Source organism: Staurois parvus, unplaced genomic scaffold (assembly GCF_062004578.1).
Source record: "Staurois parvus isolate SC_StPar_1 unplaced genomic scaffold, SC_StPar_1.0 ptg000611l, whole genome shotgun sequence".
Lineage (NCBI taxonomy): Eukaryota > Metazoa > Chordata > Amphibia > Anura > Ranidae > Staurois > Staurois parvus.
Window position 1 is genome coordinate 249,954 of NW_028318407.1, and position 23,552 is coordinate 273,505.

Sequence of the window (23,552 nt, forward strand, 5' to 3'; positions counted from 1 at the left end):
TCAGTACACAGCCTGGCAGGGAGGTACAGGAACATCAGGCAGAGGCAGAGTCAGGATACAAGCCGGGATCAGTACACAGCCAGACAGGGAGGTACAGGAACATCAGGCAGAGGCAGAGTCAGGATACAAGCCAGGATCAGTACACAGCCGGGCAGGGAGGTACAGGAACATCAGGCAGAGACAGAGTCAGGATACCAGCCGAGATCAGTACACAGCCGGGCAGGGAGGTACAGGAACATCAGGAAGAGTCAGGATACAAGCCGGGATCAGTACACAGCCGAGCAGGGAGGTACAGGAACATCAGGAAGAGTCAGGATACAAGCCGGGATCAGTACACAGCCAGGCAGGGAGGTACAGGAACATTAGGCAGAGGCAGAGTCAGGATACCAGCCGGGATCAGTACACAGCCGGGCAGGGAGGTACAGGAACATCAGGCAGAGGCAGAGTCAGGATACCAGCCGGGATCAGTACACAGCCGGGCAGGGAGGTACAGGAACATCAGGCAGAGGCAGAGTCAGGATACAAGCCGGGATCAGTACACAGCCGGGCAGGGAGGTACAGGAACATCAGGCAGAGGCAGAGTCAGGATACAAGCCGGGGTCAGGTCACAGCCGGGCAGCAAGGTACAGGAACATCAGAACATGCCGAATTTCATGCTTGCTCTTCATTCTGACTTGCTGTCCATGATGAAATAGCAGACATGGTAATATGCGTTGTCAGAATAGCACCAGTTGCACAGCTTACAATGTACACAGGAGGAAGTCTTTTGGCAAACTGACTTATGAAGGTCACTGCTCTCTGGGACTGTGCATGCAGTTTTGTGCTGCCATCTGTTGGAGTGTTACAGAACTAGTCTCAAGACTTTTTTATACCGCCTTGTATATCCTGCACCTAGTATGTGGTGCACCTTGTATGTGGTGGTCACTAAAGGCAAATAGGTTGTGTACTTCGCAAAGTGCAGCTGCTCCGCTGGTTAGTAAATGAGCAGAAGCAACGTCATGCAACGTCCAATCATGTGCAACAAAAATGCTGCCTCTTCTATTTTCCCTGCACGTGATTGGGTATTGTTAGTGAAGCTTCACCCCGTTGAAGAAGCTCTGGAGCCACTGTACTTGCAGAGTGCACCGGCTGTTTGTCTTTAGTAATCCCCCCTCCAAAACAGAGAAAATGATTCATAGACAATGAGATCGGAAAGTGACGTGGAGGAAACAGATGGAGAGTCGGGACTAAAATGGGGTTCCTCGTATTCACAGATGTCGCTGCGGAGTCTGTGTGTGATGTCACCCCTGAGAGAGACACCCAGATGGGAGAGGAGGAGAGAACCACAGAGACAACATGGAGGAGAAGTAACCTGCAGTATTATTACCATGTTCTGAGGGACGCTGACTACAGCAATACACAAGGGGGCACACAAGGGGGAACACAAGGGGGTACACAAGGGAGCACACAAGGGGGAACACAAGGGGGCACACAAGGGGGCACACAAGGGGGCACACAAGGGGGAACACAAGGGGGAAAACAGGGAGTACACAAGGGGGCACACAAGGGGGAACACAAGGGGGCACACAAGGGGGCACACAAGGGGGAACACAAGGGGGTACACAAGGGAACACACAAGGGGGAACACAAGGGGGTACACAAGGGGGCACACAAGGGGGCACACAAGGGGAAAACAAGGGGGCACACAAGAGGGAACACAAGGGGGTACACAAGGGGGAACACAAGGGGCAAACAAGGGGGTACACAAGGGGGCACACAAGGGGGCAAACAAGGGGGCACACAAGAGGGAACACAAGGGGGCACACAAGGAGGAACACAAGGGGGAAACAATGGGGCACCGGTCCTGCTTTGAATAACAAGGATGTATAATAGGTGTAGGTGTGGATGTAGATGTAGGTGTAGATGTAGGTGTGGGAATGGATGAAGGTGTGGATGTAGGTGTGGGTATGGATGAAGGTGTGGGTGTAGATGTGGATGTAGGTGTGGGTGTGGATGAAGGTGAGGATGAAGGTGTGGATGAATGTGTGGGTGTGGATGAAGGTGTGGATGTAGGTGTAAGTGTGGATGTAGGTGTGGGTGTGGATGAAGGTGTGGGTGTGGATGTAGGTGTGTGGATGTAGGTGTGGATGTAGGTGTGGGTGTGGATGAAGGTGTGGGTGTGGATGTAGGTGTAGGTGTGGATGTAGGTGTGGGTATGGATGAAGGTGTGGGTATGGATGAAGGTGTAGGTGTGGATAAAGGTGTGGATGTTGATGTAGGAATGGATAAAGGTGTGGATGTAGGCGTGGGTATGGATGAAGGTTTGGATGTAGGTGTGGGTATGGATGAAGGTGTAGGTGTAGATGTAGATGTAAGTGTGGATGTAGATGTAGGTGTGGATGAAGGTGTGGATGTAGGTGTCGGTATGGATGAAGGTGTGGGTGTGGATGTAGGTGTGGATGTAGGTGTGGGTGTGAATGAAGGTTTAGGTGTGGATGTAGGTGTGGGTGTGGATGAAGGTGTGGGTGTGGATGAAGGTGTAGGTGTGGATGAAAGTGTAGGTGTAGATGTAGGTGTGGATGAAGGTGTGGATGTAGATGTAGGTGTGGATGAAGGTGTGGATGTAGGTGTGGGTATGGTTGAAGGTGTGGATATAGATGTAGGTGTGGATGAAGGTGTGGGTGTGGATGAAGGTGTGGATATAGATGTAGGTGTGGATGAAGGTGTGGATAAAGGTGTGGATGTAGATGTAGGTGTGGATGAAGGTGTGGATGTAGATGTGGGTATGGTTGAAGGTGTGGATGTAGGTGTGGGTATGGTTGAAGGTGTGGATGTAGGTGTGGGTACGGATGAAGGTGTAAGTGTTGATGTAGATGTGGATGTAGATGTAGGTATGAATGAAGGTGTGGGTGTAGATGTGGGTATGGATGAAGGTGTGGATGTTGGTGTGGGTATGGATGAAGGTGTGGATGTAGGTGTGGGTATGAATGAAGGTGTAGGTGTAGATGTAGGTGTGGATGTAGATGTAGGTGTGGATGAAGGTGTGGATGTAGATGTACAGTTGTGTCCAAAATTATTCAACCCCCACTGAAATTGAGTGTTTTGGCCAGTTTGACATTGCTTTTGATCATTCAGTCATCTTGCTTACATTTACATTAAAGAGGCACTTGTAGGTCAGACAAATATAACATAACAGTTATAATGAAATAACCACAAATGTCTTTTCTGTGCTCACAGCATTATCAGTTTTATTCAACCCCCAAGTGACATTCAATCTTAGTACTTAGTACAGCATCCTTTTACAGTTATAACAGCTTTTAAACGTGAAGCATAGCTTGACACAAGTGTCTTGCAGCGATCTACGGGTATCTTCGCCCATTCTTCATGGGCAAAGGCCTCCAGTTCAGTCACATTCTTAGGCTTGCGCACTGCAACTGCTTTCTTTAAGTCCCACCAGAGGTTCTCAATCGGATTTAAGTCTGGTGACTGCGATGGCCACTCCAAAATGTTCCAGCCTTTCCTCTGCAACCATGCTCTAGTGGACTTGGAGGTATGCTTGGGATCATTGTCCTGTTGAAAGGTCCAACGTCTCCCAAGCCTCAGGTGTGTGACGGACTGCATCACGTTTCCATCCAATATCTCCTGGTACTGAAGAGAATTCATGGTACCTTGCACACGCTGAAGCTTCCCTGTACCTGCAGAAGCAAAACAGCCCCAAAGCATGATTGACCCTCCACCATGCTTCACAGTAGGCAAGGTGTTCTTTTCATCATAGGCCTTGTTCTTCCTCCTCCAAACATAGCGTTGATCCATGGGCCCAAACAGTTCTAATTTTGTTTCATCAGTCCACAGAACACTATCCCACAACTTTTGTGGTTTGTCCACATGGCTTTTGGCATACTGCAGTCGACTCTTCTTATTCTTTGGAGACAGCAAGGGGGTACGCCTGGGAGTTCTGGCACGGAGGCCTTCATTACGCAGTGTGCGTCTTATTGTCTGGGCTGAAACTTCTGTACCCACATCTGACAAATCTTTTCTCAGTTCCTCAGCAGTCACACGGGGACTTCTCTCCACTCTACGCTTCAGGTAGCGCACAGCAGTCGAAGTCAGCATCTTCTTTCTGCCACGACCAGGTAGCGTTTCAACAGTGCCCTTTGCCTTGAATTTGCGAATGATGCTTCCTAAGGTGTCTCTTGGTATGTTTAACATCTTTGCAATCTTCTTATAGCCATTGCCCTTCCTGTGAAGAGAAATCACCTCTTCTCTTGTCTTCCTGGACCATTCTCTTGCCTTCACCATGTTTGTAACCACACCAGTAAATGTCTAGAAGGAGCTGAGTATCACAGTCATTTTAAAGCTGCCTAATTGGTGCTTATTATGCTTGATTGCTGCTCGGTGACATCCACAGGTGTTTTCAATACCTGATGGAAAGCACCTGTATGAACCTCTGTTCTTCAGAGTGGTAGTCTTTAAGGGGTTGAATAATTGTGGCAATGAAGAAACCACATAAGAACCATTTACTACTGTATTACATAAACAATTGATGTCATTTTAGTTGCATTTGGGTAGTTACAACGTCCTTGTAGGATTTGATTCTGAATACAATTCCAAATGTACACTATAGTCCCTAAACCCCTTTACAGCATTGGGGGTTGAATAATTTTGGACACAACTGTAGGTGTGGATGAATGTGTGGATGTAGGTGTGGGTATGGATGAAGGTGTGGGTGTGGATGAAGGTGTGGATGTGGATGTAGGTGTGGATGAAGGTTTGGGTATGGAAAAAGGTGTGGGTGTGGATGAAGGTTTAGGTGTGGACGTAGGTGTGGGTGTGGATGAAGGTGTGGATGTAGATGTAGGTGTGGATGAAGGTGTGGATGAAGGTGTGGATGAAGGTGTGGGTATGGATAAAGGTGTAGGTGTAGATCTAGATGTGGATGTAGATGTAGGTATGGATGAAGGTGTGGATGTAGGTGTGGGTATGGATGAAGGTGTGGATGTAGGTGTGGATGTAGGTGTGGGTATGGATGAAGATGTGGATTTAGGTGTGGGTATGGATGAAGGTGTGGATGTAGGTGTGGGTATGGATGAAGGTGTAGGTATAGATGTAGGTGTGGATGTAGATGTAGGTGAGGATGTAGGTGTGGGTGTGAATGAAGGTTTATGTGTGGATGTAGGCAGGGGCGGACTGACAACTCATGGGGCCCCCGGGCAATAGGGGATCATGGGGCCCCTGTGTCCCCATGATCAAAAAAGGCTATGATAAAGGTACCAGGGGCATCTCATGGGGCCCCCTACTGACCATGGGCCCTCGGGCAGTGCCCAATTTTCCAAATGGTCATTCCACCCCTGGATGTAGGTGTGAGTGTGTGGATGAAGGTGTGGGTGTGGATGAAGGTGTGGATATAGATGTAGGTGTGGATGTAGGTGTGGATGAAGGTGTAGGTGTAGATGTTGGCGTGGATGTAGATGTAGATGTGGATGTAGGTGCGGATATAGGTGTAGATGTAGGTGTGGATGTAGGTGTGGATGAAGGTGTAGGTGTGGATGTAGATATAGATGTAGGTGTGGATGTGAATGTAGGTGTGGATGTGGATGTAGGTGTGGATGAAGGTGTAGGTGTGGATGTAGAAATAGATGTAGGTGTGGATGTGGATGTAGGTGTGGATGTAGGTGTGGATGAAGGTGTGGATGTAGGTGTAGATGTAGGGGTAGATGTAGGTGTGGATGTAGGTGCGGATGTAGGTGTAGATGTAGCTGTGGATGAAGCTGTAGGTGTGGATGTAGGAGTAGGTGTGGATGTAGATGTAGGAGTAGGTGTGAATGCAAATGTAGGAATAGGTGTAGATGTAGATATGTACAGTAGGTGTGGATGTAGATGTTGCTGTGGATATAGCTGTAGGTGTAGATGTAGGTGTAAATGTAGGTGTAGATGTGGATATAGATGTAGATGTTGCTGTGGATATAGCTGTAGGTGTAGATGTAGGTGTAAATGTAGGTGTAGATGTGGATATAGATGTAGGAGTAGGTGTGGATGTAAATGTAGGAATAGGTGTAGATGTAGATATGTACTGTAGGTGTGGATGTAGATGTAGGTATGGATGTAGGTGTGTGCTTTGGTGTAGTTGGGAATATACAGTTGATGTAGGTGTGGATGATGTAGGTATAGGTGTAGATGTAGGTGTGGATGTGTATGTAGGTGTGGATGTAGGTATAGGTCTGGATGTAGGTTTAGGTATGTAGATGTCGTTGTAGGTGTAGATGTAGGAGTAACTGTAGGTGTAGGTGTGGATGTACAGTAGATGTATGTATAGATGTAGGTATCAATGTAGGTGTAGATATAGGTGAAGATGTAGGTGTAGATATAGGTGAAGATGTAGGTGTAGATGTTGTTGCAGATGTATTTGTAGATGTGGGTGTGGATATAGATGTAGATATGGATGAAGGTGTGAATGTAGGTGTGGATGTAGATGTAGGTGTAGGTATAGATGTAGGAGTAGGTGTGGATGTAGGAGTAGGTGTAGGTGTGAATGTAGACATAGGAGTAGGTGTAGATGTAGATATGTACTGTAGGTGTGGATGTAGATGTAGATGTAGATGTGTACTGTAGGTGTAGGTGTGGATGTAGATGTATGTATAGATAGTAGGTATTGATGTAGGTGTAGATGTTGTTGCAGATGTATTTGTAGATGTACTGTAGTAATATAGATATAGGTGTAGCTATAGATGTAGGAGTAGATGTACAGTAGATGGAGGTGTAGATGTAGGTGTAGATATAGGTATAGATGTACATGTGTACTGTAGGTATAGGTGGGAATATAGATATATGTGCGGATGTACAGTAGGTATAGGTTTTGATTTAGGTGTAGGTGTGCATGTAGATGGGAATGTAGGTGTAGGTGTGTATGCAGATGTGGATGTAGGTATAGATGTAGGTGTGCACTGTAGGTGTGGATGTAGATGTAGAAGTAGGTGTGGATGTAGGTGTGAATGTAGATGTAGATGTGTACTGTAGGTGTGAATGTAGATGTAAGTATGGATGTAGATGTAGGTATGGATGTAGATGTAGGTGTAGCATTTGGATTTAGGTGTAGGTGTGCATGTCGATGTACAGTAGATGCCGTTATAGATGTAGGTGTAGATGTAGGTGTGGATGTAGATGTAGGAGTAACTGTGGGTGTGGATGTAGATGTACGTGTAGATGTAGGTATCGATGTAGGTGAAGATATAGATGTAATTGTACGTGTGGATGTAGATGTAGGCATGGATGTAAGCATAGGCGTAGTTGTAGGTGTAGATATAGGCGAAGGTGTTAGTGTGTAGATGTAGATTTAGGTGTGGATGTAGATGTAGATGTACTGTAAACATGGATGTGGGCATAGTTGTAGGCATAGGTGTAGATGTTGATGTAGTTGTAGGTATGGACTGTAGATGTAGGTGTAGGTATGGACTGTAGATGTAGATGTACTGTAGATGTAGGTATCAATGTGGGTGGTGGTGTAGGCATAGGTATAGATGTAGGTATGGATGTAGGCATATTTGTAGACATAGGTGTAGATGGAGGTGTAGTTGTAGATGTAGGTATGGAATGTAGATGTAGGTATGGATGTGGGCATAGGTGTAGACATAGGTGTAGATGTAGATGTAGTTGTAGATGTAGGTATGGACTGTAGATGTAGGTATGGACTGTAGATGTAGATGTAGGTATGCATGTGGGCATAGATGTAGTAGTAGATGTAGTTGTACTGTAGATGTAGGTATCAATGTGGGTGTAGGTGTAGATGTAGGTATGGATGTAGGCGTATTTGTAGACATAGGTGTAGATGTAGATGTAGGTGTAGATGTAGGTATGGAATGTAGATGTAGTTATGGATGTGGGCATAGGTGTAGGCATAGGTGTAGATGTAGGTATGGACTGTAGATGTAGATGTAGGTATGGAATGTAGATGTAGTTATGGATGTGGGCATAGGTGTAGGCATAGGTGTAGATGTAGGTATGGACTGTAGATGTAGATGTAGGTATGGAATGTAGATGTAGGTATGGATGTGGGCATAGGTGTAGGCATAGGTGTAGATGTAGGTATGGACTGTAGATGTAGGTATGGAATGTAGATGTAGGTATGGATGTGGGCATAGGTGTAGGCATAGGTGTAGATGTAGGTATGGACTGTAGATGTAGGTATGGATGTAGGCGTATGTGTAGACATAGGTGTAGATGTAGTTGTAGGTATAGACTGTAGATGTAGGTATGGACTGTAGATGTAGATGTAGGAATGGATGTGGGCGTAGATGTAGTTGTAGGTGTAAATGTAGATGTACGTGTGGGCATCTAAGTTTTTGTAAATACAGCTGTACAGGTAGGTGTAGATATAGGTGGACCATAATTGTCTTCATCCTACAACATGTAATAGATGATAGATTCTCCACAATCTCTCCTGGGTTTAGGTTTTTGGACTCGTTACTCTCGTTACATCCCTGTCACCCTCTATTTCATCTCTCTGATATCCCTGGTCACTGTCATCATCCTGTCCACAAAGTGTGAGTATCTATCACCAGGATGGAAGACTTCCTGCAGGCTGCCATGTTGTTATTTTACTTTTATCAGGACAGTTGATTACATGGTCTTGCCCAAATCAACCAACCAGATAGGAGTTATACCTTTCTAACACACTATAGAAAGAATAGAGCCAGGACATTAGTTCTCCCCCTCACGTAATACCGTGTCTGAAATGACAGAAACCTAACACTTCCCTGGATCCATCCTCACATGTATAACCAGTCTGTATACTAAGCTATTGTGAGGTATGCCTGCTTACACTTGAATGTTGCCCTATGATTATTATACATTTATATAGCTCTGACATATACCGCAGTGCTGTACAGAGAACACTGAGCCAGCCACATCAGTCTCTGCACCAGAGGAGCTTACACTCTAATGCCCCCCATAATATGATTGTTGTTCCTTGTGTTCCTTATCCCTCCAGTATCTCTAGTGACACAGCAGTATGATGAAACCTCCATCACATTAGAGATGCTACGGCAGGAACAGGAACATCTGAACTCCAGCCTCACCTTCCGGCCTGAGGAAGCCCTCTGGCAGACAAACGAGGAGCTGGAAATAACTAAGAGTGATCAGATGAGGAGTCGGGAGGAAAAGAAGACCATTAGCCAGAACCTAGAGAGGACAATGCAGAAGGTGGAGATGGGGACCACCATGACTAAACTTGAAGACAACCCGTGGAATACAGGAGACGTGCTGCAAGAAAAGACAAATAAACTTACAAGGTAAATGAAGTCCTTTTCCTGGACCTCCTAATAAATCAATGTGGTTATCACAAACAGAAGACACCTCCATATGTTAGTAAACTGCACCGTCAGTCAGATGATCCGATTTTCTGAATCAACAATCTTGTAACTAGCATCTAGTAGCTATGCCCATAGCAGCCCACATGATCCTGTGGTCTTCCTCCCCACCAGTTCTGTGATGACCAGTCCCTCAAAGCTGCTCTTCTCATTGATCGCGTTGCTACCCATTGGCCAATGTCATCACCTACATTGTAGGACTAGTAGCCCTCTCTGTTCCTGCAATGTATGTGATGGCATGGAATACCTATCCACAATTCAGTGCTGGAGAATGGGGGGAACTGATGGTTGGCTGCCATGATACGCCATACCTCCCCTTTGGATATGGACCCACCAGGCCATATTCCACTTATCATGGCAGATGCAGTCTGCATCTCCAGGTCTACAGTTCTCTGTTCCTTCACTATGGCACTTTGTAAGTGGTCCCAGTTGGGTTGCCTCCCAGCCAGGCCTGTTGTGCTGCTGAACTTTTGTTACCATTTACTCCTGATATTGCACTTGGACTCTGTGCCCTCTGCCCATTGCATCATGCTGCACCTACCCACAAGCTGCAATAAAATGTCTCTTTTTCCTCTGATTGCCCAGCTGCAGATTTATGCAAATTAGCTTTGCGGTTTGGCGATATGTTTGGTCTTGAAGAACTTCCAGCTAGGTTTCTTGGACATTCAGTGAACCAAACTTTGCCTGGTTCACACATGACTAATAGAGTTCTACAAGAATGTCTAAATCATAGACTGAAGCTCAGAGTGAGTAGACATCCTACACACTTCTCAAGGAATTAATTCAAAATTGTGACCGTCAGTGTACTTTAAAATCCCTCTATAGGCGTAAATTCAATCTGAAACCAGTCAACTCACAGAAAAGAATTGCTTACTTGGCCCTCTCTCCTAAAAAAAATCTCCTTTCTGAAATCAGAAAATTGAAGATTAAAATGAACAGTCCGTCCAAGGAGGAGACTGAAGTCCTTGGGGCAAGAGGGATACTACAAGAGATCCAGAGCCAACTGCAAGAGAGCCAGAGAAATGCACGAGAGCAGCTTAAGATGCTGAACAACATGGAAGAGAGGCTGAATGAGCTGGAGGACAACCTAAGCAAACTGGAAGAGAAGCTGAGTGAGCAGGAGGAAGGTCAGTGTAACCAGGTGGAGAGGCTGGGTGAGTAAGAGGAAAGGATGAGTGACCAGCAAAAAAGCTGAGAGACCTAAATGAGAGGCTGGAGGAGGAGAGGAAGGGTGACCTAGAAGATAGGCTGTGTGGCTAGGAGGTGTGGTTGGATAAAACAGACCAGGGGCAAGGACTGGGTGAGCAGGTTAGGAAGCTGGGTGAGTAGAGGTTACCCAGCAAGACAGGAGGCTGAGAGACCTGGAGGAGAGGTTGAGTAACCAGAAGGAGATGCTCGGTGACCAGATGGAAAGGTAGGATGACTAGAGGGGGAGGCTGAGTGAACAGAAGGAGAATATGGGTTACCCAGAGGAGAGGCTGGCCGATTAGGATCAGAGTATGACGAGAACAGACTGATCAGAAGGAGAGATTGGGCGATCAAGATTTAAGACTGGGTGACCAGGGGGAGAAGCTGGGTAAACAGGAGGAGAGGCTGTTTGACCATGAGAAGGAGCTGAGTGACCAGGAGGAGAGGCTGGATGATTAAGAGGAGAGGATGAGTGAGTAAGAGGAGAGGCTTAGTGAACAGGAGGGGAGACTGATTGCAAAGGAAGAGAGGTCAGTTGACAAGAAGAAGAGGCTGGAAAACCAGGAGGAGAACCTGGGTAACCAAAAGGAGAGGCTAGGTAAGCAGGCGAGGTTGAGGGATCAGACAGAGAGGATTATTGATGAGAAAAAGAGACTGGATGACCAGGAGGCGAGGCTGAGAGATTGGAAAGGGAGGTTGAGTAAGCAGAAGGAAAGGCTGGGTGACTTTGCGGAGAGGCTGAGGCCAGGTGGAGAAGCTGAGCAGAAGAAGATCCTGCATGATTAGGAGGAGAGGCCTAGGTATTATAAAGAGAGGACAGTGATAAAGAAGACAAGTTGACTGAGTGGGAGGAGAGGTTGGGTAAACAGGAGAAGTCCTGCATGATGAGGAGGAGAGACCTAAGGATTAGAGAGGAGAGTGATAAGAGAAGTTGACTGAGCAGGAGAGGTTGGGTAAGCAGGAGAAGTCCTGCATGATGAGGAGGAGAGACCTAAGGATTAGAGAGGAGAGTGATAAGAGAAGTTGACTGAGCAGGAGAGGTTGGGTAAGCAGGAGAAGTCCTGCATGGTGAGGAGGATAGGCCTAAGGATTAGAAAGAGAGGAGAGTGATAAAGAAGAGAAGTTGATTGAGCAGGAGAGGTTGGGTAAGCAGGAGATGATCCTGCATGATTAGGAGGAGAAGCCTAAGGATTAGAGTGGAGAGTGATAAGGAAGAGAAGTTGACTGAGTAGGAGAGGTTGGGTAAGTAAGAGAAGATCCTGCATGATAAGAAGGAGAGGCCTAAGGATTAGAAAGAGAGGAGAGCGATAAAGAAGAGAGGTTGACTGAGCAGGAGAGGTCGGGTAAGCAGGAGAAGATCCTGCATGATAAGAAGGAGAGGCCTAAGGATTAGAGAGGAGGGGGTGGAGAGGTTGGGTAAGCATAAGAAGAAGAAAGCAGACCAGGAGGAGAGGCTAGGTGGCCAGCTGAACAGGCTTGGTGACCAGGAGGAGAGGCTGAGGGGTCAACAGAGGTTACGTTACCAGGGGGAGAGGTTGGTTGACCAGGAAGAAAGACTGGGTGTCCAGGTAGTGTCTAAAGTAATCAAACAACGCTGACCTGTGGACACCAGACAGTGGCATCACCATTTCAGGATAGGGGACCTCATCTAGTGAACTTGCTCCTGTATGATTTCACATAATGACCAGGATCCCCAAACATGAGCCGATGAGCCCCCCTGAAAGGTCTGTTTTGTGTCCTGGTTCCACATAGGCCACCTGATTACTTTAAACATCCATTTTGGCATTTCCCGAGTCCCCACCTTGCTGGATTCACTTTGTGCTTGAGACAGAAGAGATAATAACATATTAAGACCATGGAGTGGTTAGCATGTGGCAATGTACAGTCATGGAGCCTAGTATTCGTAATACAAGTGAATGTAATGCGGAGTACCCCCTTATTATCCTCTCCTTGCAGGTGATTACGCGAGTGGCTCAGAGTTGCCCTCCGGTAAGTTTTACTTTACAAAAGAAACAAACAAGTAATTCATATTGTTACTATTAGAATCTGATCCTAATACATGGCCCTACCTTCTGCAGGTGCCATCTGTCCGGATGGTTGGAGGCAGATAGACGAGACGTGTTACTATTTCTCCAGTGAGAGTAAAGTACGAATCAAGGCGGACGAGGACTGTGCCAAGAAGAACGCCACACTGGCCAAAATACAGGAGAGTGACTCCACCCTGAAGGTACAAAACACAAATGACCCGTTATAGAGCAATATCACAAATATCTGTAGCATTACCCCCTTAGGGGTTGCTGAAGTTCTGGGTCCCCCTATAGTCCTGCACAGCCAGGCGACACACATTTTTCATAGACTTGCATTCTGGAGACAGTAAATAGTCCTTCAGCTTGTTTTTTTTTAGGTTTTATTAGGGGAATTGAACTTGGATGGAGTGAGGGGTGTATGGGATTCCAAGAAACAGTAAACTGAGGACAACTTCCTGACAACTATGTACAAGTCCAAGGATAGAACTTCTCTTCTTGGAGAGCTCTCCAGCCTCTCCTGGTGTACCACCCCAGATCCTAGATGACTCCTTTTCTCATCCAGCTATCTGGAGGAAACCCCTTGGAAAGGGGATCCAGTGGCTATTACTTGAAAGGGTTAACAGTCCTGGGTATGGAGCTAGTCCGGTTTCCCACTAGAATACTCTTTCCCCTTGTTTGTCCCAATGGGTGTAAGATTACTCACTCAGTCTTTTCCTGTTAGCTAGTTGAGTTGGTGGCTGCCTTTAGGCCTTCCACTGTGCTGGCTCTTTCCCTGGCTCCAGAGGTGGTCCTCCCTCTGGGGACTGATGAGGCTGAGTGATCCTCCTTTCCAGGTCCCAGCCTGTAGGTAGGCCCCCATCCCACTTGGACCCCTCCCAGGTTCCTGCATCTCAGCCTTCCTCACATCTTCCACCCTATCCCACTTGGCCCCCTCCCAGGTTCCTGCATCTCAGCCTTCCTCACATCTTCCACCAAAACTCTCCTGCTGCTGTGCAGGCTCAATCACACTTAAAGGCTGCCCTGGCCTCATGCCAACCATTAAAAAAAAAAAAAGTTATAATCCTATACCCACAGTTGATCCAGAGGAAGGCAAAAAACCCAGCAATGCACGACTAAATTTGCTCTGGTAGGGAAAAAATTCCTTCCTGATCCCCCGAGAGGCAATCGGATATTCCCTGGAACAACTTTACCTATAAATGTTAGTATCTGGTTATATTCTGTGTATACACGGAAGCACAGACCCCAAGCCGGTCCTGCTGTTTGTCCCAGGTTCTATTCCATATTGGGTGCACAGCAGCCTGGCACACAGCGGTTTTTTGGTCTCTTCGAACATAAAACTAGGTGGAAGGTGTCTTTTTAGGTTTTGTTGTTGAAGAACTTGGATAGGGTGTAGGATGAGCCTTTGGAGACTCCAGATCTAGTGCAAACTTGACACTCTCTAGTAGCAATTAACCTCTTCAAGATAGGCCTCTAATGCAAGAGGAAAACCCATGAGCCAGCAAATCTGGAACAGTCTCTCAAAGAGAAGTCAAGCAGCATCGGTCTCTCTAGGATCTCTCTTTCTGTCAGGCTTCTGCTCAGTGTCCCTGCATACATAGATGCCTCTGTCCAGTACCAGCCAGATCCTGTACTATGAGCCTCCAGGCAAGATTCTCAGCAGACTTTCTCTCTTAGCTTCAGTCATAGCCACCCCCTACCGCCCCCCCAGCTCTCCCTGAGTTGGGACCTTAATGAACCTCATTCAGTCTTCAGCTAGGTAGCCTAGGAGGATGGTTATTTATGCACATCTCATCCCCTGCTGGTCACCCTCCCGAACATGGATTGGCTGAGACTGCACGAATATTCACCCCGGGGTTTGTCTCTTCCAACGCACCGTGTTCCAGATCTTTCCAGAGTACAGGGGGAAGCAGTTGAGCTTGCAAGCAGCAGATTCCAGAACAGCCAAAAGCAATCAAATCCTGAGCATAGTTACATAAACCCAATATAAAAGAATGTGATGGGTCCGAGGCAGTGACCACGGATCTAGTGGATCAAATACCATTTATATATAATATATATCATAAATGTCTATATTCTAATGGTTGAACTGAGAGCTCTCAGAGAAGAGGGACAGACATAGAGAGTAAAGAGATATATATGAGAAACAGGTGGCCACAAAAAAATCCAGCGGTTGTATTGATATATCCCCCCCCCTCCCCCAGTCCGTTGTTCATCTTGTATAAAAACATGCTAAGTAGACCCCAGAAATCCAAGCTGTGGTAAGGATCAAAAACGGACTGGTAGACATAAGGACAACCAACCGGTAATTTCACCGGATCGATTGCTTTTAAGTCATCCTGGATGGATATGTCTGGTTGTAGAGTGTTCAGGAAAGAGGCATCTGAATGAGATCCAGAGGAGGAAAGTGGAATATAAAGGCTGCCTATTGATGTGGATCTGCTAACATATAGACAGATACCTCCCTCATATATAAAGCCGCTTGGAGCTGTGTCCGCTCCACTTGAATGGATATCAACAACGCAGATGTAGATAGCAGGCACATTTCCCTCTGAGGCAGTCGGGGGGGTCTGGCGAAACCAGTCAGGCGGGGTCACTGGTCGTACCTGGATCTATGATGCCTCAATATACCATGGACTGATAAGTATACTTTTCTCTCATACTTTGAAAAGAGGGACAATACTTTGAACCAATGGAATGAAGTATGGTCATCATCTCAGCACCATCGATGGGAAATGTGCCTGTTATCTACATCTGCATCGTTGATATCCAACCAAACTAGGAGGTTTATTGCCATTGGTGCAGGCTGGGAGCGGGTGTAAATACTCAGGAGTGACCTTAGTCAGTTGATCTTCCCCCTGGCCTCCTGCCTTGGGGTAGGATGTTGATGGCTGACTGATCCTCTTAGCCCTGCTGCCTAAACAAGGAGACCATGTGCCAGAAAACGTCTTACGTGGGAGAGCTTGCATGCTCATCAAGGGAACTCAAGCACTACGGAGGAATCTAGTCCTAATTGGAGAACCTGAGAAGCTGGGTGTAGCTTGGTCCTTGGCTGAAGCGTGGTGACCTCTTCCCATGGAATCGGTTGCTGAACCAAGTAGTACCTTGCAGTCAGGAGCTGGTAATACTCTTAGTATATCGGGTCCTCTGGTCTTTTTGCCCCAAATCTGTGAACAACCTTGGTCCCTCTGACACACCGAGCTACACAAATGGTTGTTGCAAACACTTATGGGACTACAAATATCAATGTCCTGAACACACTATGTTCCAGCACCAGGAAATAAGCACCACCAAGCTGGATAACATAACATAGAGTAGATGTGTTGTCACCGTTTACGGTAAATGGCAACACATACAGTACATAGACAAGCAGGTACAAGAATACATTTACTCACAATATGCCAATCCATGCAATTTCTAGGCCGTAGCAGCTCAGGAGAGAACACCAATAATGATTAATCCCACAGCCATTCCTCCGCAACCAGTGGTCTATACGTACTTCAGAGTGCACTCTTCATGAATAGCTACAGTATGATGGTATATGAAGCTTTCTAAAGAGGTGACTCTGACTATGGGCAACCAGGGCAAAGTTCTGGCAAAGTAGCAGGTCAGTAAGCAGTTCTTAGCTCTTACAAACTTCAGCCGGCTAGTGTTGGGGCCCAGTCTGCAAGGTAGTGCATGTAAGTATCATCTTTTTCAGGTATGCATGCAGTGATTGCAGCTGCTAGGTAGATGGTCAGTCTCTATATACTCTCTATATTGCTAGCAGAAATAAATCAGCTGCAGCAATGGGACTCTCATCGGTCCCAGTGATACAGTACACATCACTCTAGGCATTCAACTGTTGGTTTCCTTCTGGCCCTGCATCCAGGTGATTCCAGTACTCAGTTTACAGGATATCATGGCTCTCTGCCTCAGGCTGCCAGGTTGTAGAAGGTAAGCGTCCACAGAGGAATAGTGATGTGCACTCCTTGGTCCCTCACAGCAAGAAGAAGTCCTTCGGTCTACAGCCTGGGAAAATACAGCTCCTCTCTCCTCCTCCTAACATTCTTTCCCTGGGAATTGCAGTTCACTGGCCCATTGACTTTCATAACACCATTCCAAGCTTCACCCCCCACAGTCCAATGCTGCCTACACCAGAATATCTTGAGTTCCTAATGCTTGTAGTCTCCCCTTGCTGGTCATAGGAAGAAAGTCTACCAAATTGACAGTCTGAGAACACAGAGAAGAACTGCAACACAGTGTCCTAAATTTCTCTCCATAGCCAAGCACCTGGCTACATTGGGTTGGCTTAAAAGTCATCTATCAGTGAAGAATATGTGGCCTTCAGCCAGAGTCTGCCAAGTCCTGTGCCCAGGGCTGCTGTTAGAAACCATGGGGCCCCATACAGCCAACTGGACAGGGCCCTCCAAACCATGGGACCCCACACAGCCAACCTGACAAGCCATTGCATTCCTACAAAATAACACAGTTTACTATGATTCAATTATGAATGAACACAGTAATTCATTGGTACCAATCACTCACTGTGTTCATTCAGGAAAGAACGGGACTGGTAAATGTGACATATTTACCAGACCTTTCCCCCACTCTCCATCCTGAATGATCCTATTGTATGCTTGAAGCTGCCTGGGAAGGAGAGGAGGGAAGTTGGCAACATTACAGGGGAGGGGGCAGCAGGGGGAAATATATGGTGTACAGGGAGGTGGTGGGTGCACCGGGGTGGGGCAATTACTGGAGCCGATCCCCTGTATGGCTCTCTCTGCAGCAGCTGACAGCTGGCTTCTTCCCCCTCCCTCCCGCTGGCTTTCAGCTGCTGCAGAGAGAGCCATACAGGGGACCGGTTCCAGTAATTGCCCCCCATCGTGCCGATAACTCTCTCTGCCCACGTCTGATTCACCCAGCTGCCTGGGCCCCTCTGCTGGCCTGGGCCCTGTACAGAAGGACTGGTGGCAGCCCCTTATTCACGGCCTTGCCTGTGCCCTAACCCTCTCTCCCAGAATTGCTGAGTGAAAGTCAAAAAAACTCTATTTCTCGCTTCAAAATGTGACTGCTCTGTCCACATTGCTCCACTGTTGCCAAGGACTGGATGCTGAGGTGAAATACTAGCCCACCCTGCCTCTTAGGTACCTCATACTCTTTGGGGATCAGGAGGGTGCTACACATGTCTCTTAGTGGTCCCCTTAGGGGGCTGTAGAACCTTCTGTCATCTTGTATTTCTTCATGGACCTCATATTCTGACATTCATGTGGTTGTGTGGACCGAAGTAGCTGATTATTTTAGTAGGATCCTCATGTATCTGAAAAAAATAACTACTTGTGTTGTATAATATATCTCCTTTGGATTCCAGGCGATGGTTGAGGCAGACGGGAGAAGTTTCTGGATCGGTTTGAGAAGAGTTAGCAACATGTGGAAGTGGTCGGATGAAAGCCTCCAGTGAGTAGTAACTATATGCACAGTAGAGTGCTGGAAGGGAAGCTGTACAGGGAAGAAGTCAATTTGCATTTTCACAGTTTGCTGATTGTGTCATTTTGTACATAATTACAGCTAAAGCAGATATATATAGATTGATATACAATTATGTTCAAAATAATATCAGTGTGTTGATAAAAAGTGACTAAAGCTGAAAATCCTTCTAATAGCTTTTATTTCCATCCACACAAATGCATTGGGAACACGACACATTCTATTCCAAATCACAACATGAAGAAAAATACATCAAATTTGTGTTGTTCCTCTAAAAAAATGGAAGAAAAGTGAATATTAGACGGTTCAAAAAAATCTCAGTGTTCGTATTCTTCTTTCCAAACTCCAACATTCACTATATAAACTGAGAAATGTTTGAAGATTTTGCTTTCCTTTGAATGACTTCATGAATATTTGGTTGTAGTCGCACTGTTTCTGAGAACTGCTGTACATCTGTGTTGCATGGAGTCCCCCAACTTCTGGCCCCTGTGATCAGGTATTCCAGCCCAGGATGATTGGACCACATTCCACAGTTCTTCTCTATTTCTTGGTTTGGCCTCAGAAACGGCATTTTTGATGTCACCCCACAAGTTTTCTATTGGATGAAGATCCGGGGATTGGGCTGGCCACTCCATAACGTCCATCTTGTTGGTCTGGAACCAAGATGTTGCACGTTTACTGGTGTGTTTGGGGTCGTTGTCTTGTTGGAACACCCATTTCAAGGGCATTTCCTCTTCAGCATAAGGCAGCATGACCTCTTCAAGTATTCTGATGGATTCAAACTGATCCATGATCCCTGGTATGCGATAAATAGGCCCAACACCGTAGTATGAGAAACATCCCCATATCATGATGCTTGCACCACCATGCTTCACTGTCTTCACAGTGTACTGTGGCTTGAATTCAGTGTTTGGGGGTCGTCTGACAAACTGTCTCCGCCCACTAGACCCAAAAAGAACAATCTTACTTTCATCAGTCCACAAAATGTTGCCCCATTTTTCTTTAGGCTGGTCAATGTGCTCTTTGGCAGATGGTAACCTCTTCAGCACACGTCTTTTTCCCAACAGTGGGACTTTGCAGGGACTTCTTGCAGATTGCTTGGCTTCACATCGGCGTCTTCTAATTGTAACAGTCCTCACAGGGAACGTCACACCTTCTTTCATCTTCCTGGAGCTGATTGTTGGCTGAGTCCTCACAGGGAACGTCACACCTTCTTTCATCTTCCTGGAGCTGATTGTTGGCTGAGTCCACACCATTTTGGCTATTCTTCTATCCATTCCAATGGTAGTTTTTCGCTTTCTTCCACGTCTTTCAGGTTTTGGTTGCCATTTTAAAGCATTTGCCATCATTTTAGCTGAGCAGCCGATCATTTTCTGCACTTCTTTATATGTTTTCCCCTCCAATCAACTTTTTAATCAAGGTACGCTGTTCTTCTGAACAATGTCTGGAACGACCCATTTTCCTCAGAATTTCAGAGAGAAATGCACTGTAACCAGCATGTCCAACATTTGCTGCCTTCCTTCCTTAAATAAGGGCAATAATTGCCACCTGTTTATCAAAGAATGAATGACCTCACTAATAGAACTCTACACGGCTATTATTGTGAACACGCCCCTTTCAATGAGTGATTCAATGACACAGAATCAGCAGCATGCATGTCAGGACTGTTGGGTCTGTTGGATTTCTATGACTCTACTACACCTGCTAGGAAATTATTTGCCATGTAGAAATATCATTTCCACCAAAAACAGTGATTGATCCGGTTAGTGAAGTCTGACTGCTAGTATTTTGAACACAACTGTATGTATAGTGTTTTTATTATGTTAGGCAACAGTCAGCACCCTTGCTGAGATGAAATAAAAGGAAAGAGGAACTCCAGCCTTACTATCAAAAATAAAATGTGTAATTCCCCAAACTCATCCCTGTATAAAAGTGAGAAATATAATAACATATTAACTAGCCCATGGAGTCCAGCGTTGTCTTGATTGTTGAGAACTTTTTCCTTACACTTCTCCTCTCCGGTACACCATCTTGAATTGAGATCCGGGGCATGCGCTGACACGCTGTAGGGGTTTTTGCCATGTCTACTGGGCCTGAATATTCCACGGCGTGTCTGAGCATGCGCTGGACCCTCTTGCACATGTACAGACACGCTGCAAGCCCTGCCTGTGACATTTCCTGTGCTAAGCATATTATTCAGCATCTCTTATGTAACTGTAACATAGTTCATTCTACTGTCTGAGCGAAATGTTCCTTCTGTATGTTGTACCCTCTAGTGCTGGGCTGTTTAACCAGTTCCTGCTCCTGAATCCCATGTTCTGCCGCTCTAACTCCACACATTTCAGCCTCAAGGCCATAAAAGAAAACACACTACTTGTCTATGACCTGAGGTTCCAGGCTTCGTCTGTTAGGTGTCACGACTGTTGCCCAGGCCCGAATATCACAGGAACAGGACCCATGTCCCCAGGGCTGCTGTTAGAAACCAATGGGCCCTATACAGTCAATCTGACAAGGCCCCCATCAAAAAACACAGTTTACGATACTTTAGTTATGAATGAACACAGTGAATGATCTGTACCGATCACTCATTGTGTTCATTCAGGAAAATAAAGGGCTGGTAAATGTGACGTATTTACTGGAACCTTCCCCCACTCTCCATCCGGAAGGATCCTATTGTCCTAGTGCTTGGCAGCAAAAGGAGGGAAGCCAGCAGCACTGTGTGTTTGAGGGGACACACAGGGGCATCTGGGCAACAGGGGAGATGTATGGTGGACAGGGAGGGTGATGGGTGCAGTGGAGGTGGGGAAATTAATGAACTGATCCCCTATATGGTTTACTCTGCAGCAGTTGAAACCAAACAGGAGAAGAAGCCAATTTTCAGCTGTTACAGAACGAGCCATACAGGGGATCGGTTCAAATAACTGTCCTCTCGCCCTCCATGCTGATCACCCTTCATGCTCACATCCGATTCACCCATCTGCCTGGGCCCGTACAGGAGGACTGGTGGTACCCCCTTATCCACAGCCCTGCATGTCCCCACCGACAAGTAGGCTGACCCACCTTAACTAGACCACCAACTGTTTGACCAATCCAGTGGACCAAGCCTAGTTCTGTGTTCCCGCCTCAGATATAGGCTTACCTTCTGCTCCAAAGGAATAAAGAGACTCAGTCCACATCCTTGTGCAGCTCCCTCTAGTGTGCTACTAGAACAGTGGATGACTCATGGTAACTGTGTGAGTCATGTGATTGAGGTTGAGTTATTGCAACTCAGCTGGATGACTCAACAAGTTGTGGCTCTATCAACTCCTCCTGACTTTGGAGGACCATAGAACCTGTCAGAAGTCAGTAAGCAGGAAGGGGTGGAGACACAATTTCCATGTTCATAGGAGTCCGCCCAATCCCAGGTTAGAGTGGTGGACTGGCCCATAAATATGGGAGTCAGGCTGACGGGAGAGTCGGGTAGAAGGTGGACTGAAAAGACTGTCAGTGACTTTATACTTGAGAGAACTTTTAACAGGCTACATTACCGGAACAGCATCTGATGAAGGGGGCGGCTGGCAGGCAGTACAGTAGTGTAGGCGCCTTTAGTAACCAGGTAGGCAGGTCCTCAAACTCTCTAGGGTTCTCAGATGGCCAAGCAAGGCTTACTGTCCCTGTACTGTCCTTCCTTGACTGAAACCTCTCCCTAGCACTGAGTGCACTGTCCCTAACCAGCAGAGATTCTGTCCCTACACAGTCCACTTCACAAATGTATGCCAACTGCAATGGGACAGTGCTATTTACAGTATTAGCATTGCCCTCGCTGAAGATGGCCATGAAGGTCAGAAAGGGCAGCAGTGCCCAGTCTTATCGCTGCTCCCCTGATGACACCTAGGGAGGCTTCTGAGGAACAAAGCTCCTCTCAACCTCCATTCCCTTCTGAGCAGTGGCCAGCTAAACAGAACCACCCACAGTGGGGAGGATAAAATGCACCTGCCTACACAGTGATTAGATTGGAGTCTGATCCATCAGAAGAAGACTCAAACATCGAGAACTCTTCCAATCCTTCACTACTGATAAATGCTATTTTCTTTCTCCAGTCCAGAGAGCTTATGGCATCTTTCTATTTTCACAGGGAAAAGTTCAAATTCAAACCACATGATTGGTGCGCAAAGGCCTCGCCGGAGCTGGAGAGCCAGCCTTGTGCCACCCCCATGCCCTGGATCTGTCAGAAGAAGCTCAGGATATACAGATCCAGAGGTGGAGAAGATCAGAGCTGATTCAAGTTTTCAGAGAGAAGATTGAAAGATATCTTATTCAATATGGTGCAGCAAAGTGCAGGAACTCAATCCGGCTGGCTCACTCTAGTCAGACCAAGTAGAAAATAAATGTTATTTGTTGTACAGTATTACTGAACCTTGCCTTGCCGCATGACTTATTACTGGACTAGACTTGGGGTAGCAATAGTGTGATGGAATCAGAGATCCCTAAATGTGTGACTCACTAGAACATTCACATGAAGATCTGCCTGTTCTACAGAGAATCACATGAGCCAATAACCCCGACAACTGTGATCCAAGGATGACCGTGCGATTCTCTTCAAATTAGACACATCTTCATTCCTATACATGAGGGTCAGAGATCCTATACAGCCATCATCTTGTGGGTGGGGCTTAAAGGGCCCTAGTGGAGGCACTGTGTAACTGCAATCGCTAATGCCAAAACCAGAAACAGAAGTTACAGTCATGTAAAATCAACATTAAGGCAGAAACTTGCACAGGTAACTGTTTTTGTAATTTGTGGCCGTAGTTCTCACACTGTTGACACTAATGCCCTTCAGACACAGTTCTGTTAGAGTCAGGGGTGGACTGACAATTCATGGGGCCCCCGGGCAATAGGAAATCATGGGCCTCTGTGTCCTCGCCCACACTCAAACCACATCCAAAAAAGCCTATGAAAGGTACCAGGGGCATCTCATGGGGCCCCCTACTGACCCCGGGCCCTCAGGCAGTGCCCGAGTGCCTAAATGGTCAGTCCGCCCCTGGTTAGAGTTCACCTGTCCTCAGGTGTGCAGCATTTCTGAGCCTGTACCACAAAGTGTGTACCTGTTTCCTCCAGCTCAGCAGTCCCGTCACCTCACTCCCAGTGACAAGGCTTCATATGTTTCTATTGGAGTGATCCAGGTATAACTTGCAGTGCCATTCAAAGCTGAGATAAGGATCTCCCCGCTGGTTGCAGTGAAGGGAGTAGGTGCCTGTGCACCATTCAGTGGTAGAGAAGCACCATCAGAGAAAGGAAGAAGCACAGCTCACCGACACAGTGCATGAATGTGGATGAGTGTGGTCTGAGCCAGTGCTGCTCCAGCCAGGCCGTCTGCTAGAGGCACTGGCTGAAGACACACTCATCCACATTCATGCACGGTGTCGGTGAGCGGTGCTTCCTCCTTTCTCTGAATATGATGCTATTTGACACTGGAAATTCACTTCTCCATAACTCCATGCTTGTTCTCCCCCGAGGACTCACTACACCATACATGACTACCAGGCTTGGTCAC

General features: G+C 46.6%; 1 protein-coding gene across 1 annotated transcript; it reads left to right on the forward strand.

The window, feature by feature from the left end:
• Positions 1-1,278: 1,278 nt before the first annotated feature.
• LOC149449585 (uncharacterized) lies at positions 1,279-22,414 on the forward strand. The gene is made up of 8 exons (XM_089693053.1): positions 1,279-1,346; positions 8,424-8,516; positions 8,963-9,263; positions 10,257-10,468; positions 12,486-12,518; positions 12,608-12,756; positions 17,904-17,989; positions 22,134-22,414. Exons 1-8 carry the CDS (start codon positions 1,304-1,306, stop codon positions 22,276-22,278), a joined length of 1,062 nt encoding a protein of 353 aa, XP_089549179.1. The 5' UTR covers positions 1,279-1,303; the 3' UTR covers positions 22,279-22,414.
• The last annotated feature ends 1,138 nt before the right edge of the window (positions 22,415-23,552 follow it).

Coding starts and splice junctions, on each gene's coding strand:
- LOC149449585 (XM_089693053.1), top strand. CDS start 1,304: ATGGGAGAGGAGGAGAGAACCACAGAGACAACATGGAGGAGAA. Junction 12,757..17,903: donor AGAGTGACTCCACCCTGAAG/GTACAAAACACA, acceptor TTTGGATTCCAG/GCGATGGTTGAGGCAGACGG. Junction 17,990..22,133: donor TGGTCGGATGAAAGCCTCCA/GTGAGTAGTAAC, acceptor CTATTTTCACAG/GGAAAAGTTCAAATTCAAAC.